The sequence below is a fragment of the Pipra filicauda genome, unplaced genomic scaffold, assembly GCF_003945595.2.
Source record: "Pipra filicauda isolate LSUMZ 115617 unplaced genomic scaffold, ASM394559v2 scaffold93_size3172892_pilon, whole genome shotgun sequence".
NCBI lineage: Eukaryota > Metazoa > Chordata > Aves > Passeriformes > Pipridae > Pipra > Pipra filicauda.
In genome coordinates, this window is record NW_024105131.1 from 2,613,293 (window position 1) to 2,631,789 (window position 18,497).

General features: G+C 37.9%; 1 protein-coding gene across 10 annotated transcripts in view; it reads left to right on the plus strand.

Moving 5' to 3' along the window:
- The window catches only part of GRIP1 (glutamate receptor interacting protein 1), a 321,129-nt gene that overhangs the window by 284,470 nt on the left and 18,162 nt on the right, over positions 1 to 18,497 (plus strand). For all 10 annotated transcript variants that reach the window (XM_027741465.2, XM_027741471.2, XM_027741469.2 and 7 more), the window contains 7 exons: positions 763 to 908; positions 2,543 to 2,623; positions 10,172 to 10,241; positions 10,491 to 10,636; positions 14,797 to 14,941; positions 15,986 to 16,125; positions 16,296 to 16,484. In XM_027741465.2, the coding sequence (XP_027597266.1) occupies positions 763 to 908; positions 2,543 to 2,623; positions 10,172 to 10,241; positions 10,491 to 10,636; positions 14,797 to 14,941; positions 15,986 to 16,125; positions 16,296 to 16,484 (917 nt within the window). The remainder of the gene's footprint in view (positions 1 to 762; positions 909 to 2,542; positions 2,624 to 10,171; positions 10,242 to 10,490; positions 10,637 to 14,796; positions 14,942 to 15,985; positions 16,126 to 16,295; positions 16,485 to 18,497) is intronic.

The window sequence follows — 18,497 nt, forward strand, 5'->3', positions numbered from 1 at the left end:
AGCCCATGCTGGGAGTGCTCAGTACAGTCTTAGTGCAAAGGGACAGCAGCTTCTGTCCCCCTCTGTGCCTGGGTAGACTGTTGAGCTGCTACGCCACAGTTCTCCTGCAAGGTTACTGTTGAACGTGTTTGATCAGATGGCTTGTATCAGGAACTGTGTGGCCAGCAGGGCAGTGATCATCCCCCTGTACTCAGTATTGGTGAGGCCACACCTTGAATCCTGACTTCAGTTTTGGGCCCCTCTCTGGAAGCATACTAAAGTGCTGAAGCGTGTCCAGAGAAGAGCAATGGAGCTGGTGAAGGATGTGGAGCACAAGTCTTATGAGAAATGTCTGAGGGAGCTGGGGTTGTTTAGCCTGGAGAAAAGGATGCTCAGGGGAAACCTTATAGCTCCTACAACTTCCTAAAGGAGGTTGTAGCCAGGTGGGGGTCAGCCTCTTCTCCTCAGGTAACAAGTGACAGTACAAGAGTAAACAAGCTCAAGTTGTGACAGGGGAGGTTTAGATTGGATATTAGGAAAAATTTCTTCACTGAAAAGGGTTGTCAAGCAGTGGAATAGGCTGCCCAGGAAGTGGTTGTCACGATCCCTGGAGGTAGATGTGGCAATTTCACACAGAAATGGTAGTCTTGCCAATGCTGGGTTAAGGGCTGGACTCAATGATCTTAAAGGTCTTTTCCAACTAATTGATTCTGTGATTCTGTGATATTGCTGGTTCTGGTTACATGTACATCTGATGATTGTTTTGTATCGTTGTGTACCAAGGTGTGGGGTGCTGCAAATAGGAGACAGAGTAGTGTCAATAAATGGTGTCCCAACAGAAGACAGCACATTTGATGAGGCCAATCAACTGCTCAGAGACTCCTCTATCACCAACAAGGTCACCTTGGAAATAGAATTTGATGTTGCAGGTATGAATGGCCTGTTATTCTGTCTTGTAAGAAAAATGAAGGAATAAATCCCAAGTACATTGCAAGTATACAAGTATTAGGCATCCAAGGTGGAGGCTTTCTTCTCACATCTGTACCATTCAGTTTTCAAGTGACTTATTTGAAACGTATGTCTTCTTGGACAGCTTTCTCATTTCACATAGGCCTGCAGTGTACTTCAGAATGAAAATAGAAATGACGGGTCCTGTAGTAAGATCTGGTGACTGCCTCTCCTCTGAGATATTTCCGGACATTTTTCTGCCCTGAGATAGAAATGTTCTGCTGAGCGGAGACAAATCACCTACAGGCCAAATACTGAAATATTTTGTTAGACAGAAGAATATCATAAAAGGGTGAATAAACAGAAAACTCTCAGGAATTTCACTTACAGTATATCAAACCAACAATCTAAATAAAATAATAGAAACTGAATTAATAAAGGCCAGAAAGAGTCATTGTTAATGTTGCTGGTGAGTCTTTATTATCACTAATGGCTTTCCTTTATTCTGTAATGTGTTTAAGCATAGAATACATCTATAAAATCACAAATTGTATGTATTAAACAAGCACACATTATGTGTGCACTACCAAACTATGTGAATAGTAAAAACTATTAAGACTTGTCTTAAATCTGACAGTAGCTCCTTTTTAGTCATGACAATGTCAGATGTGCTGTATTTTGCGTAGTGTGATTATTGGTTTTGGTATTATAAAACATTATGTCAAAAGTAGACTAAAGGTTCCTACTGTAATTCTGTATATCCTTTAGGTGTACAGACATCCATCTAGTATAATGTTAAAAAAAGGTCAAATACAGTGTGTACATTCATATACATAGGAAACAAAATATTAAAAAATAAGAAAACCCAATAATGAGAAAGTTGCTCAAATACACTTGAAATAAAATACACATGTATTTTATTCCCTGCACTTGTCTGTGCTTCTCCAATTTACTCCATGATAGCAGACTCATACTCATGGTTAGAGTCCTCTGCCACATGTGTGTTTGTACGTTTCCACAGCTGTAAATTTCAGTTATTCTTTTTCAAGCCAAGGGCCAAACCTTTGGTAGCAGTGATGCCAAAAGTCAGGGCTCAAATACAGTGCAGTGTGTTCAAGTGAGCTTTTTTCTCTGTCAGCTCCAGGCATTTCTCCATTACGGATGTTTTGATTCCTTTTCTTCCCACTAGATGTAAAATCCATGGCAGTTACCTTAGTGGACAGTTACGAAAGTGTTAATCCTACAGCAACAAAGGTCTGAAATCCTTACAACTCAATCTCCTGTCCTTTTAATTAAAAGTTATCTGCCAGCAGTAAAATTTTCACATGTGCTCTCAAAACTTGCATATGAGCTAAAAACCTGCAGTCTCAGCTGGCTTCTAGCCCGTGCAATCTTCACAAATTCAGTTAAACCTTAAAAAAAATTGAGTTACTGTGAAATTAACAGTCGAGTTATAAATCATACTTCCTGTGTCCTACCTCCTTCACTTCAGCACCTGTGTTTCATCTGTGCCATGTGATTCTGATGTGATTTCATCAATTTACACGTATAGTTCTATGCACTTGGAATTCCTCTGCCTTATAAATTATCTAACATTTTAAATATATTTTTATAGAATCAGTTATACCAAGCAGTGGAACATTTCATGTGAAACTACCAAAGAAGCATAATGTGGAACTTGGCATCACCATAAGTTGTGAGTAAAGTGCTTATTTTTCAGACCATGTTTATGAGATAATCTGCAGAGACTAGATTTTGTGGCTAGAGACTTATGTTTCTTTTGGTATAAACTTCTTTTTCCTTTTTCTAGCTTCTTTTTCTGCTTTTTCTCTGATGAAATACCATTCTATAACATATTTATACTTCCCTTCAAATAGTTAATGAAGCCAGAAGTTTGCCAGGTCTGATGCTTGACCTATTCCTTCATGCATAGTACATATTTAACTCCCATAAAATTTTTTATTTAAAAAAAAAAAAAAAAAAAAAAAAAGTCAACAGAATTAGGTCCATGCAAAAGTATTTCCATGGCTGTGAAGTTTAAAGCAGAGTCTGCCATGGTCTCTCACAGGTTCTTGAACAGAAACCCCACTTAGCTCAAGAGTTCTCACAGGCATGAGGATTCACATACATGGGATTGTTTTCTGCTTCAGAACCCAGAGTCTCAATCTGTAGAACTGTTGGGCAGTCCTGAATGTGTGGGTCACATAGCAAAATCCTGTTTCAGTGAGGATTTTAGAGATTGCTAAAGAAGGTAGCAATGGTCCGCATTAGTCTGTTTCTCAAAAAATATTTGTTACTGTTGTTAGAAATCAAAGTGTTTTTATACTTATTTTGTTAGCAGATAGTAAATACTGTGTTAGGACTGGATTTTGACCATGTAAACTCTGGCATACTGAGTTCAGCCCTTGATGGAAGGAAAAACAATCCATATCAAAGTTAATGGGCTTGTGCCTGACACTGCAGAATGGTGTCATCAGAATTAGCATTCCTTTATGGTTGTAGCCTTTCTTAAACTGTTAGTCTTTCTTTGGAATTATTCATGTGTCTTGGGGGAAGACTGTGCTGTGACTTGTATTCTCAAAGCTTTTACTAGCACAATAGAATAAGGTTAATCAAAAGTACTGCAGGGTACTCAGTGCTGAGGATTACATCTGAGGAACAAATGAGAGACACTGCAGGCCTGTTTGCTTGCATTGCACACTTGAGTGAGTAATTGTTAGGCTCTGTCAGATGTGATGTGATGCTTGAAGCAAAATCAAAGGTCTACATGTGCAAATGAAAATATTGGGAAATGAGAAAACCTGGAGTGAGACTGTTCTATTTAAATGTTACTCTTAGGATCAGTAATGGTTTGTAAGATTATTGAAAAAATAGGGTCTTCCTAGTAATTTGATTTGTGTTGCTTTTTGGAATTCAGACATAATGTGCTTTTTTTTTTGTCTTAGGAATAAACTTTTAATGTTTTTGGAATTTAGTATTTAGCACTCCTCTTCCAAACTTTGCATACTTTACTGACTAGGAACTTAATTCCAAAAATTAGTACTTTATAAAATTAGTGCTTTTTATAATCAGTGACATATGATTGGTCTTTTCTCTGCTCTTCTCTGTCTACTGCAGTATCTTTAATATTTAAATTAATTTTTCTGGTATATATAATAGTCTCACCTATTAATACTATTTAATGCATATGAAATGTATAGAGGATTAATTATTTACTTGGTTTTAAAGGGTTTATACTAATAACTGAAAGTTTGTGAATTTGCTTGGTAGAAGTCTTGAATCGCTGCATTTCATGCTTGCTTTTCAGTACTTCACTTTGTTCTACCTAATTAATTCCTAAATGAGGCAGTCTGATTTGAAGAATATAAGCACATATTCATTTGAAGAATATAAGAATATATTCATTTTGTCAAGTTCCTGTCAGGGCACTTCAGCACATTAGCATGCCATTTATTACTGATATTGTCAGAAACCTATATGATTTCTTTTAAAAAATGAATACTAAGGGAAACTTGACAGAGTTGGTATGACCAGTCTTAAACCGGGGTGATGGAAGTGATCAGATCAGATGATCAGATTTTGGGCTTGATCTGTTTAAGTGCTATAGAACTTTTGCATCCTCTCTCTTCTCAAGTTAGTGGAGTTAGGGATTTTTATGAGAAAGTCATGGAATTACCTGACCTGAGAGACAAGACAGACATTTTTTGTCAAAAGGGAAATGTAACCTTACCTCGTATTGGCACCTGAACATACATCTGTTTTAAGTCCAGGACTTCTAAGTCAGCTGTTAGGAATCAGACATCCTGTAAGCAAAATTTATTTTTCTTTCTTTGTGATGTTTTGCTTCATAATAAACACCAAGTGTGCCTGCATGGAGTTACAGCCAGGTATTTGAAGGCATATCTGAGGTGATATGCAACATAAAGACAAGCTAATTCATGGCCCCTGCAAAACAAGGCATGTAATAGGGGAAGAGACTTCTCTTAGTTTCAGATTTATTAATGCAAGAGAAAAATAATAGAAAAAGAATAAAAATCCCCATAGATAGCAAAACCCCGCAGAAAGCAAGAGAAGAAAATTTCACGAGCACCACTGTTGATGTTAATTCAGGGCTCTGAGTTCAGGAGAGTGCATGTCAGTTACCTCACAGTGGGCCTTGCCCACTGCTGCCTTCATACACACGCTGGACTCCTGTCATCCTTCCCTTATCTCTGCAATATCTGTCTAATTTTTCCATTAATAGATACACTCAATACAGACTTTATTTCATAGTTTGCAAATACAAGTGACTATGGAGTTCATGCTTCAGATGTCATTATTTGCACAGCTGTTTAGAGCCATTAAAATATCTCAGTTCTTAAAATTATGTAATCCAAATAAAGCATGACATAAATAATATATCATATATACTGATAATATAGATTTATATATTTATATATGTATATAAAAAAAATAAAGCAATGTCCCTGCTTTTATAACAGAACCATTCCCTAAAAGAAGGATGGCTTTCAAGTAGATCTAGTAGTGTTCAAATCTGTTTCAATTTATTTGCCAGTGACATTGATTTTAGACCATGTAATGGAATATAGATTTTTTTTTTTTAAAGATACATTTTTGAGGCAACTGACTACTTTATCATAGACTATTTTTTTTTTTAAATACATTGAATGATATCCAATAAAGTGACCTACTAATAGATTCTGGTAATTGTAGATAACAGGTTTTTTTTTTCATTTGCTTTCTTTCTTAAGTAAGATTCTGATATCCTTACTGGTGATGAACTGCAGCACTTTGCTTCATAAATAATCTTTCTGAAGCTAATGGAACTACTCAAGGAATAAGAAGCTGCAAAGCTGGTAAGAATATCAGAATCTCACTGAAACAATCATCAGTTTTTCTAAGTCATTTTGACTAGCAGCTATACTATAGTCTCCTATATCGTTTTTGTATTTCATCAGAAACAAGCTTTGTAAATATCTACAGATATTTAGCGTTGACTATGAGAATTTACTTTTTAAAGCATGTTTCTGTATATTTTGGGATTTCACCTGGCAAACCCTACTTTATTTTGCAACGTTACAAGTAATTATTTTCAAGACAGAGAAAAAAATCAGCAGATTTCTCAGCTGCTCCACATGTACCAATACTTAAGGAATAAAAGAGCTGCATCAGTCTTAATTTTAAAAAGCTTTTTCACCTATTTGATAATCACACTATTTTTAAAAATGTCTAATAGCTGTTAACCAGCAACGTAGACAAATGGATTGACTTTGTGTAAAAAATATTTTTCCATCACATGAGCATTTTCCTCTGCTTGTTTAGTTTGTTCAGTTTGATAAAATTCCAAAGCTTGAAGCCAGGCTGAGATTAGTAAGTGAGTTTTGGCTAGGTGGTAGGTGAGATGTCCACTCCAAAATCTGTTTAAGTCACTTTTTGGTTTGGTGTGTTTTGTTTTTTTTTTTTAATTAGCAGTGAAATAAGAAAGAAGCATTGTTTGAGGGTTGTTTTTTAACCTAATGGAACAGCTGATCTACAAAACTGACAACACTTCACTGAACTTTCTTTCAAGTGGCAGAGGAAGTGTAGTAGTAGAAGTAGGGTAGAAACCTGGTATGGAGACCTAGGATCATACAATAATTTAAAGAGAGAGAACAAACAACTTGCTTAAGATCAGCCTTTTAGTTGGAACACTAAATTTAGTTACCTGTACAACCTTATGCACTGTTTGGTCCACTTGTAGTTCTTCATACAGACTGTGTAAAGTCTCCGCAAAAGCTGAACAGTAGGTAGACTAACAGCTGGGTCAGGGAGCAGAAAGGATGAGATTTTTGTTGGACAAGCAGAAGGGGGGGATAAGGAGAGAAAATGAGTGGAGAGCCATAGCAGGGAGACAGCAGATGAGGAGAGAGACTGAGCTGTGATCAGGAGTAGGTGCAGCTGGGAACTTGAACAAGAAGGCTGAACATGGCTGAGTGGTAGGGTGCTTTGTTTATAATAGCCTCTTACAAACAAAAAAAATTCTGAAATTAAACATAAAAATAGAGACTTGAAGCTGTACGGTGTCACTTCAAACCTGCATTAAAAGAGTATCTTAATTAAGTGGTCAAATACTACTTTCTCCCTGGAACTCTTGCTTCTCTGCTCTCTGGGGAGAGTTCAAGCAGTGGTGTGTAACAAAGGGGATGAAGGCTGCGTAATTAATGAGGTTGAGGATTGCAGAAAGACAAAGGATGTGATCTCATGGTCAAGATGGTTTAATGCTGCCCTGGAGAAATTAGAGTGTTTTTCCTTTTCTCTGCAATAGACCTGTGCTGAGACAACTAATTTTTGGGAGTGGAGATTTTCTGGAGATGGCTGCTTGATTTTCTGCAGAAACTGTCGAGATCCTGGGGTTGCACTTGCAAAAAAGCTGAGCATCTGCAGCTGTTGCTAAAAATGCCAGTAGTTGTGCTTTGGACATAGAAGCTGTCATATTCTACAAATGACTGTGAGATATAAAGGCGTGGATGTCTAAAATTGCTCACCAAAAAGTGTCATATTTTGACCTTAATGTTCCTCTGTTTCCTTTCCTTATCTGTAAAATCACGATAATAGTACTCAATCTTCTTGCTGGGGACAGCATCTGTTCACCAGTATTTGGAAGGCAATCTTAGGCTGTGGTGCTGTGCAGTACAAAAGTTCAGGAGATAATTAGTGATTTTATCTCTGTAACACAACTAGTTTGTAGTAAGTATGTCATGAGCATTGAACACTAATAAAGCAAAGTGTACCTTCTTATTAAGGGCTTGTCAGCGTGGGGTAATTCATTCCGCACAAAGATGTGTTTGGTGCCTACAAAAAGGCTTTCATCCACCAGACCCAATAACAGCCCAGGGTAACTGACAAAATACTGCTGGTAAACACTTACTCAGTTTGAAGCTATGATAACTTTGTGTGCAATATCATACCCTTTGCATCCACAGATACTCTGTGGCTTTCCACTTTGAGCTGTGCTCTTCCCCCAATTTTAGTTCCTTTTCTCTTCTTTTTGCAACAATAATGGACTGTTTTCTTAAGTACTAGTATTTTGATAAGACATTTTCATAAAAGTATTTCAATACTCAAACCCTACACTGCAGACAATGTAGAGTGGGTAGCACATAACCTCAGATACTTGTAAGGCAACTCAGAGGGTAAAAACATAGAATTTAAAAAAAAATTCACCAAAGTGATACTTTAAAATTTTAAACAGATACTAATTGGTGAAACAAATCCAAAGAATTCAAGAAAATCATGGAATTGTTATAGAGGATATAGCTGACCTATGGCATGAAAGTATGATAAACAAGCTGTGAAAATTACACATCTTGCAAAAAGTTAATTACGGATCTCTACATCGCAACATAGACATTTCCTGAAAGCATGCTGTTTCAGACAAATTTCTAAAAATTCTTAAAAGTCCCTGTATGTCTGTCTTCTGGACTTTCAAGACATTGCATTTGAAATGTAGCTATTTAGCAGTTCCTGAAGAGGTCCTTTGGACATTCAAAGTCTTTCTTGGCCAGGACAGCTAAGGTTAACAAGATCTGTTAGCATATTGTGCTGGACACATCACTATTAATTTACCTTGTGGTTGCTGTAGGTGAAGATTGTCATTTTCCATCAAAGAGAAGATTCATGAACTGCTAAAGTAACTGACATCAGGATTTTGTAGGTGATCCTTCAATATGGGCAGCTTTTTGGGTGATTGTCAGTTAGGCATTGGAGCGTAATGGAAAAGTACCCTCTGTAAATGAATGTAGAGGACTCAGTACACAGAGCAGAAATTACTTGGGGCAGTCAAAGAACCCTAAATGAGCAAAGCCCATTAGCACTTCCAGGAGAACTGAGAGCCTTATACCACCTGGAAATGTTCTAATATTAGCACACTCTTTGTTAACAACAGTCCCAGAAGTCAGCCTGTGTTCACCACATGGACCACCTCTTGGCCAGAGCAGCTGTAGTGGCATACTTCCCAGTGGTAGACAGCATGTGCCACACAGTTGTCTTTCATCACCCACAAGTTCTAAGCCCACTGCTTACCATATCAGATCTTCAGTGCAGTCTTCTGTCAGCAAATGGAAGAACCTCACAAAACAGTTCATTCGGTGAAACCACTCCAAGAAACAGTCCTCTGGAAGCAGTCAGTAGTTGTTGTCTTCTTCTGGGATAGTTAATTGCTTCCTATGCAATCAAAAGTCAAGCAAAATTGCTGAGTGAATTTCTTGGCCAAGGGAAACTTGTCAAATATTTTTTCACAAGTCAGTAAAGAATTGCAATGACTGGCATCGAAGAGCAGAGCATCCTTTTAACCATGAGGGACAGATAGAAGATTAACAGTTAATGTCGGATACTTCAAAAAAGAGATGAGTTAGGTGTGCAAAGAGAAGAGTGGGGGGGGGGTTTACTAAATTGACCATTGCTGGAATTCTAGTGCTTATAGTAGGTATCCCCAGTACAAAGATGGGAAAAGTCTACAATGCTTAAGGCCCAGCAGCAGTATAGGGGGACAAGGTTACTCAACAAAAGAGGCACATGTTTACTTTGAGGAAGCAAGCATCCGTGTGATGTAAGCTACATCTGTGCAAACATGATAACTCTGCATCAGCCCAATGATATGTGTCACCACTATCCACAGCATCTCATTTATTGTGAAGTATATCTCTTCTCACCCAGGAATCATTACCAAATTTGTACCTCTGCCTTAAGCACTGGGTGGGACAGAAGTGGATGTGAAGAACAGGGGTTGGCCCACTCTACATATTTTGCCAGAGCAGCTCTGTAGGTCAGAGATATAATAAAACAAGATCTGTTCTGGCAAAGGATCATCATTAGTGCTTGTGCTGAAAAGTTCTACTAACAGAAAATCTTCCTTATGTGTTATAGCTACACAGCGTTTTATATAGATCATTGGAGCTGTACTGTGATATCATCACATGGTTCAGTCCTGGTCTATCCCAGAATTCAGACACATCAGACTAAGTGTACTTTGTACCAGTCACTGTAATTCTGGAATTTTCTAATTTTTGAGTCTTAGTAATGCAGTCCTACTAATATGTTACTGATGTTTGTTTTATTATATGTATGTTTTATTATATAATTTAGAGGAAGGGAAGGAATATAATACAGGTAAATAATGTGTATGAAGTGTTGACTTATGGACATAATTAGCTCGTCTGCATATCTAGAAATAAAAACAAATGCTTGTATGTATTCTTTATTACAGCTCCATCCAGCAGAAAACCAGGGGACCCTCTGGTTATTTCTGATATCAAGAAAGGAAGCGTTGCTCACAGGTAAGACAATCAGTAAAAATCTGTTTCTGTTGTGTAACCAGCCAGATTCAAGTTAAACAGAGGGAGATTGTAAGAGATGCTTTTTTTTTGTTTGTCTGTAACAAACAGTTAAAAATTTAAAGTCCAGTGTATTAAGAAATAATAGTTTTTAAAAATCCATCTCCTTTCTAAAATAATGTTCATACCTTCTAAAATACCTTTCTTGTAATATTACTAGACTTTCATGTAAGCTTGTTCATTTGTTCACAGGACTGGGACACTTGAACTGGGTGATAAGTTACTTGCAATAGATAACATTCGACTTGACAATTGCTCAATGGAAGATGCTGTCCAGATCCTTCAGCACTGTGAGGACCTTGTAAAGTTAAAGATCCGCAAAGATGAAGATAATTCCGGTATTAGCAATGAGCCTATTGCAGAGTCTTGTGTATTTTCAGGAGTTTTAGAACATGGGGGTTTTCTTTTACATTTAAGTTTTAGCAAAATGTTTTTTCTAAATATGTCTGGTTTATGCTAATAATAATCAGAAAATGTCACCTAAAAAGAATTTTAGTGGTGTATAAAGTTTTGAATTTTCTCACTGGCTATACTGCAGGCAGGAACTGCACTGCAGAATGGGGTCTTCAGTTCTCTGGAAAGGGAGTTTCCCCACATGTGCAGCCATATAAAGTTGATCTGTTTCTTATCAGAGTATTGAGATTTTCTCTGCTTTTAACGTTGGAATCATGGTTATCAAAGCATGCTTTGTCCATAAACTTACAAATTTGTTTTCAGTATGACTGTTCACATGCTTAAAGGTAAGTAGTACTTTACATGCTGTGCTGAATAGCTGATGGAGGAGCCATGTCTGATCAGCCCAGTGGAAGTAAAGGACCTGACATAATTTTGCACACCTGGAGATAATAAAGTGAGTTCTGTTATGCATTGTAGTGGCAAAGGAAGTAAGACAGTTATAAATACTATTACTGCTGGTAATTTGTATTACAGTGTTACACAAAAGCATGAACTGTGGATTCACTTCTCTTTAGCTCTATACAATTTACAACAAAAAGGCACAACCTGCCACACTTTATTGTTTGAAATCAAGTGCAACTGTTGAACCAGTGTTTAGAATTGCATTATAACCCTTTTTTTTCCTTTAATTGCTTTTGAAAGCAAACTAAGTATCTTCTCTGTATGATCAGTATAAAGCAAAGGCAGATGCATTTGGTACCTTGTGCAAATTGGCTTTCAGAAGTAAATTTTGATCAAGGAAAGTGAACTGCCAATGCTTGGCAGGATATTGTGGTTAGCTCCCTGCAGATGATGAGGTGGGATTGGCTACACATAGTTGGTCCATCCTGGCCAGAGGTTGTTCAAACTGACCATGGGCTATACATCCCAAGGGATACCTCACTGACAGTTTCTTTGCAAAACTGAACCAGGTATGTTATGGTAAGCAAACTGCAACTACATTTGCCAGAAGATTGACAGGAAGGAAGTTTTGCTTTTTCTCCTGCACAAGAGGATTTTTTCAACTGTTCCTGGTACATAGGATCCCTCCTTCAAATTCTTCCCCTCAACTGGGAGTCTCTCATTATCAGCCTGCAGAGAAATTACCAAAGACCATAAGAGAGGAGCATGATTTAGAGCCATGTAGAAGAAGTAGTAACTTCTCCCACACTTCTGTTTTTCCTTCCTCTGCTATCTCTCCAACTCCTCCCCTCCTCCCTTCTCCAGACAGTTGTATGTGTCTCAGAGCTGTGTTCCTCAGAGCCACTGTGCAGGTGAGGCCAGCAGCAGGGTAGTACATGTCATGTGCTCCCCAGACTGTGCTGCTCTTTGCCCTTTTCACTGTATTGGTCAGATGTTAACTCTGAAGAGCACGAGACTAGTGAACAGAGCAGAGGCATTGTATCACAGGAAAGGAAAGGTGGAAAATCTCAAAACCATGAGACCCACAACCATGGTAGTTTGATTATATTTCCTCCACAGATGGAGATACGTTTTCAGCAGTTTTTCTTTTCTCTATTTTTATTGCCAGCTTCCCAAACAGGACAATTTTATCTCCTGGTTAACCTAATGGCTACCACCTTTTCTTGAATATCAGCGTTCTTTGCTTTCATTGCAAAATTGGCCTTTATGGTGGATTCAGGCCACATTGGATAGCTCACATTGCTGCTGCCTGGAGAGCACTGAAAGAACACCATAGCATTCTGCCATTAATTTTCTGACCTACAGCTAACCAGAAAAAAGGCATAATGGCTATTACCTTTTCAATTATCGTGGAGGGTTACTTTTCATCCTTCAGTTGAAGTCTTGTACCATGTCAGTGCCACACCTGCGTAAACAGTACCAGCATTAGATCCCAGGGGATTTGTGGTTGTTCCATAAATGCTTTTAGCAGCAAGGATGAGCTGCCATTCTTCTGCTGTACAGTGGCAGCATGCATGCTAGCCCACTATATGCCAGCCAGAGGCTTCCAGTGCCGTCTTGGGAGTTGGGTGCTTCTGGGAAGAGCATGTCAGATAAAGTGCTGTTGGTGTAAACTGTGCCAAAACACTGATGACAATGCCTCAAGTAGGCATGAAAATCCCAGTATTTTTTGCTGAATAAACACCACTAGTTCTCCTCTCCTTTGATTCTCTGTGTGTACCATTTTCTTTATGTGAATAGCAAGGAAGAAATAGATCGGAGTTGGGGTGGGGGGAAGCTAAAGAACTAAATGTTCTGAAAATTGCGAAGAAACAAAGTGGCTCCAAAGCTATTAGTCTTTCTCCATCTCTGCTTAAGTACTGTGTTCAGTATTAGAAGAAAGAAACTTTGAACCTTTGCTAGTGATGTAGGTATCTTTCTTCCTTTTAAAGCTTTTCTATCTACAGGAGCAGAAATGGGAACATATGAATTTTCTAACTTGTCTCAGTTTTAGTAACATTTACAGAATGTGCATCCTAGACATTTTCCACATTCACTGAACTGCTCAAAATGTCATTACCCACAGATCTAGGAATATTTGCCCACCAGACCAGTCATCCTGGCTGAATACCAATATCATAACATGAGCAAGAAAGCATTTGTTATTTTGACCTGAGAATATGGCATTTTAAATTTTAAATATTACTTCAAAACTCAAAGATGCTGCAGTTGATTACTCTCCTGCTGTGATTTTTATTAATAATACGTAAAGAGCATGCGCTATATAAATACAGGCACCTTTCTTCATGATACAACAGCTATTGAGTATGGTTTAAGGAAATACATTATATTTAAGCTTACCCAGTGACGTATTCTTTTCCAGTTCTTATGATTGTTTGGTGAGACTAAAATTTCAAAAGAATTCAAATAACTTCATGCAATATAATGAAGTAATATCTAATGGAGTTATTGTTCAACTTCGTTGATAATTCAGTATTCAGAAGCTATTTTTGATTCTGTTTCAAAAAGCTTAAAACATGTCCATCAAAACTATGAATTCTTTTATTAACACAGCTGCCCATCTTATAATGACTTTTGACTTGCCAGAATTCTTTTAAGGAAGTTTGGGTTTAAAACTTTTGAATTACCTTTAATTCTAAATACTTCCTATTCAGTTCAAGAAACAGCTGAGTATCAGTATTTATACAATAGTAGTAACTTGCCTTTTCTCAAATAATGTGACCTTGCAGCAAAGAAGGCTGACAGCCTCCTGGTCTGCGATAGGCAGAGCCCGACCAGGAGGTCAAGGGAGGTGATCTTTCCCTTCTACTCAGCATCAGTGAGAGATTTCAGGAGTGCTAGGGCTAGTCCCTGGGCTCCCCAGTATAAGAGAGACATGGACGTATAGTGGATGAGGTGCAGCAAAGAGTCACAATGATGACGAAAGGGCTAGAGCATCTCTCCTCTGAGAAAAGACTGGGGGAGATGAGACCACTCAGCCTGGAGAAGAGAAAGCTGAGGGGGATCTTATCAGCATGTATGAATGCCTGAAGGGAAGATGTAAAGCAGACAGAGCCAGGCTCTCCTCATTGGTGCCCAATGACAGGACTAGGGGCAATGAACACAAACTGAAACACATGAGGTTCTGTTTGAACATCAGGAAACACTTTTTACTTCGAGAGAAACCAAACATTGGCACGGGTTGTCTAGAGAGGTTGTGGAGTCTCTACCCTTGGAGCCATCCAGAGCTGTCTGGACACAATCCTGGGCAACTAGCTGTAGTTGGCCCTGCTAGTGCAGGGAGTTGGCCAAGATGGCATCCAGAGGTCCCTTTTAACTTCAGTCATTCTGTGATTTTGTAACAAAATAGCCTGAAGCTATATTTTAATGGGAAAGAAGATCTAAAGATTTTAAACAGAGTAAAATTTAGTCTTAATAGAATGAGGCAAGTTTTTCTGGTGGCTTGTGTCCAGGTTTTGGCAATAAAAAAGAAATTGACAGTAGATTTTTTTTTCAAAATAATAGAATATGGTTGTGAAATGTATCTGAAATGTAATCCTTTGAAAATGTTGTTTGATTACCAGTCACTAGACTGAATGTGCTATTTTTTCATTCCCTCTTTCATAACAAACCAATTGCATCCCCTTGGCATTTATTACAGATGAACAGGAGAGCTCTGGAGCAATTATTTATACTGTTGAGCTCAAGCGCTATGGTGGGCCTCTTGGAATTACAATCTCTGGTACTGAAGAGCCCTTTGACCCCATAATCATTTCCAGCCTTACAAAAGGAGGATTAGCTGAAAGGTAAATTGGAAAGCAAATTATTTTTAAATGTTTCAAGATAAAGATTTGTTTTGTTTACCTGAAGATGCTAATTTTTATAGCTTAGAAATTTGTTTTTTTAATAATTATCCAAATCTGACTTTATAATCTTTTTGCTGTTGTTTTTTGATCATTGCCAAGCTCAGGAGCATGAGCGATATCTTAACAGGATGTACGTGTATATACTGTACAAGGCAGAGCAGAGAATTGCGGTTCTTATTATAAATCGCCAAGGAAATACTAATCAATCAAACTGCTCAGTCACAGGAACATTTTAGCAGCCTTTTAAAACCAATAACCTTGTACAGTATAATAAGTGAGGAAAGCACTTCATGTGTCTAAGTTTATCTGAACTTGTCATATACTTATCTGCTACTGCAATCTGTATGTGCGCTTTCATACACCATAGCAAGCATTATCAGAGGAGCAAAAGTGCTCCTTGTGGTAAGTGATAGAGAATAATGAAAATGGTAAGGTTTGCTATCACCTGTTATTTCTAAGATTGGTTGAGTCATTCAAACTGGTACCTTTGGTGGTGGTTTCCCAGAGAACACATGAGCACACATGATACTATGCACAGCCAGAACCCAGTGTGTTTACACAAAAATAATTTGTTTTCCTTTCTTGATTTGACCCATCCTGAAAGCCAATAGCTGGTTACTTGCTCACAACACTTTTGTTATGTTGTGAGACTTTCAGAAACTTGACTCATTTCAGAGCCTAGTGAGCTGTCTGAGGTTGCTCTTAAACAAGTGGGCTGCAATGAATATCATCTACAGGTGATTAACTCAACTGTCTCAGTAACAGAAATCAATATCTTCATGCCTCAGCTCTGCTATTTGTCACTACAACAAAGGTGACTTGCTTCAAGCATTTCTAACAAAAGAATTATTCTCTAACACAGCTATAAAAGCAAAAAGAAAGAAAGGAAGGGAGATAGAGCTTTCATGCTCCAAATATGCAAAGAAATTGCCTTTGTTGCTTTTTATGCTCTCTTCTCAGTGTTTTACTTCTCTCTTATTTTAGGACTGGGGCAATTCACATAGGAGACAGAATCCTTGCCATAAATAGTAGCAGTCTGAAAGGAAAACCTTTGAGTGAAGCCATTCATTTATTACAGATGGCAGGAGAAACTGTCACCTTGAAAATCAAGAAGCAAACAGATGGTGAGTGTGGCCAAGGGTACCATCAGTGGTCCTTAATGCGTGTGTTATTACAGATTAACAAGCATTTAAGCCATCTATGGAAAAGTATTGTGTCAGTAATAAAAAGCAGATTCTTGGAACTGCAGTAAAGCAATGACCACCACCAGCCCTTTTTTTTTAATCCTATTCAGCTACCAGTCCCAAGAAATTTTCTGTCCCTGTGGGTCACATGAGTGAACTGAGCGATGCTGAAGATGAAACCTCTGCTGCACAGAAATCTGGCATGCTCTCGGACATCTATTCCACTACAGTCCCAAGTGTTGACAGCGCAGTAGAGTCGTGGGATGGCTCTGGTATTGATACCAGCTTTGGAAATCAAGGTACTATAAGGAATGCAGTTGACATTTAAAGTAGGAATTATTGCCTTCATGGCTGACCTTCCTTTGCCCTAAAGAGAACTTTCTATCTGTACTAACTTTAAACTCTGTACTTTGTAATGTGCTGCTGTCTCATTATGACCATACACCACACCAGGCAGCATGATTCCTTGCACTTGGCTGGCCTCAGATTTACTCTTTCATGAGGATGTGATGTGTTACAAAGCATTTATCAATACATTAACAGGCTTTTGTTAGCTTTACTGACATCTGAATAGCCTGGTCCATAGCTCATCCACAACTAAATGAGCTTATCCTTCAAAGACAGATCAATGCAAGGCACAGAACACTCTGGAGATGTTCATGAATTTGATGCCCATATGCAGTTAATTTTTAAGTGCCAACAGATTTATTATAAACTGATGAAGGGGAACATGAGTCATTGCTTATGATTTGTAAAGCTTTTGCTTCTTCCTCATTCCTGCAGAATTGACATCTAACTTTCAGGTGTTGAAAACAATCATTCTATTTAAAAACATGATTTTCCATAATGATATTTTTTCTACTTCTGTTTGACTATGGTTTTAGATAAGTTTTTCAAATAATCTCAGTTTGTAACACATGTTTATTTAGGCAGTGAGGGATACAGACATCTTGTAATATTCTTGATAACAAGAAAAATAACTTACATGCAGCTTCAGTGTTTTATTTGACTCTTTTTAAAATTTTTACTTCCCTAGTAAAGCATGTATTCCCACCACCTGGCAGGTATTTGAACAGGTAGATCCTTACCTCAAATTTAATTTTTTCACTGAAGTTAGAGTTTGGATGAATTTTCCCCCTTTTCTGTTTTTAGCTGTGTTGGTCAATTTATCAAAATAAGTCATGTTAGATTTTCTTCTGATATTTTTAAATTCTAAGGAGAAATATTGCTGAAAATGTGCCAGAACAGTAATTCTCATTTCCTGGGTGAATTGATGATATTTGGAGCAAATTGTTCAGCTGTGGAAAGGATTGAGGCCCAGAATGCTTTCCAAAGTCCTGATGATTCAGGTGCCATGCCAAAACTAAACCAGTATCTCAAAGCAGATTTTTTTTTAACTCCCTTGAAAAAATCAACCCAGACTTGGCTGGATACATGGTACTTCTGCTAAACAGCCTGAGAGTAAACAGATTTGTGCCTTTATCCCTTGCTGTGGTGGTGGCTCACATTTCTAATAAAGTTCATTCTGTCTTGACCTGTTAAACTGAGTTTGGCTTTTCTCCAAACTTTTCTTGGCAATAAGCACAGGATGAGAAAATTGAGGAGTTTGGGGGATGTTTCTGGAGCACCAGATAATGCTTTATCCTATTAGTTACCAATTTAATGCTGGTGAGCTATCTTTTCTCTTCTTGAATTAATACCCCATTTTGTACCTTTGTCTTATGTGTCTGCATTACTAATCTGGAGCCTACCCCTCACAGCAGTCACATCTTTGCAACCAAAACCCTTCCTAGAATCTGGGAGTTTGTTAATGTCTGCCAATTAGCTGGAAAATGCACACAACTGTGTAGTTACATGGGATTTGAGGGAGACAGGTCTAGACTGATTTATGGAAGCAAATTACCCTCTTTAGAGGAGTGGCAGCAGTGCTAGTTGTTAGTCATCAACAAAATAGAACTTTCTAATCCAATATGCATATCAAAAACCAGCAACTGTAGAGCTCAAAAAGGAATACATCAATATGAAGGATATTATATATGTGTAATATTCAGCTCTACCATAATGGATTTTACTTACCAGATCAGGATCAGCTTGTGACCAGTTGATCTGTGTGTTCTTGATAACATCAGTGGGAAGCTGGTTCCTACTTGGAATTCAAAGTATACCTAGTTCCGTTAAAGAAACACTATTGAAGTAATACCTGCTTTGCATATATGATAAAAGCACTCAGAAATAAACTCCTCAGGTATAAAGGCCATCTAATGCCACTTACACAGCCTTGAGATATTTGGAAATGGGTGATAGAGAAATGG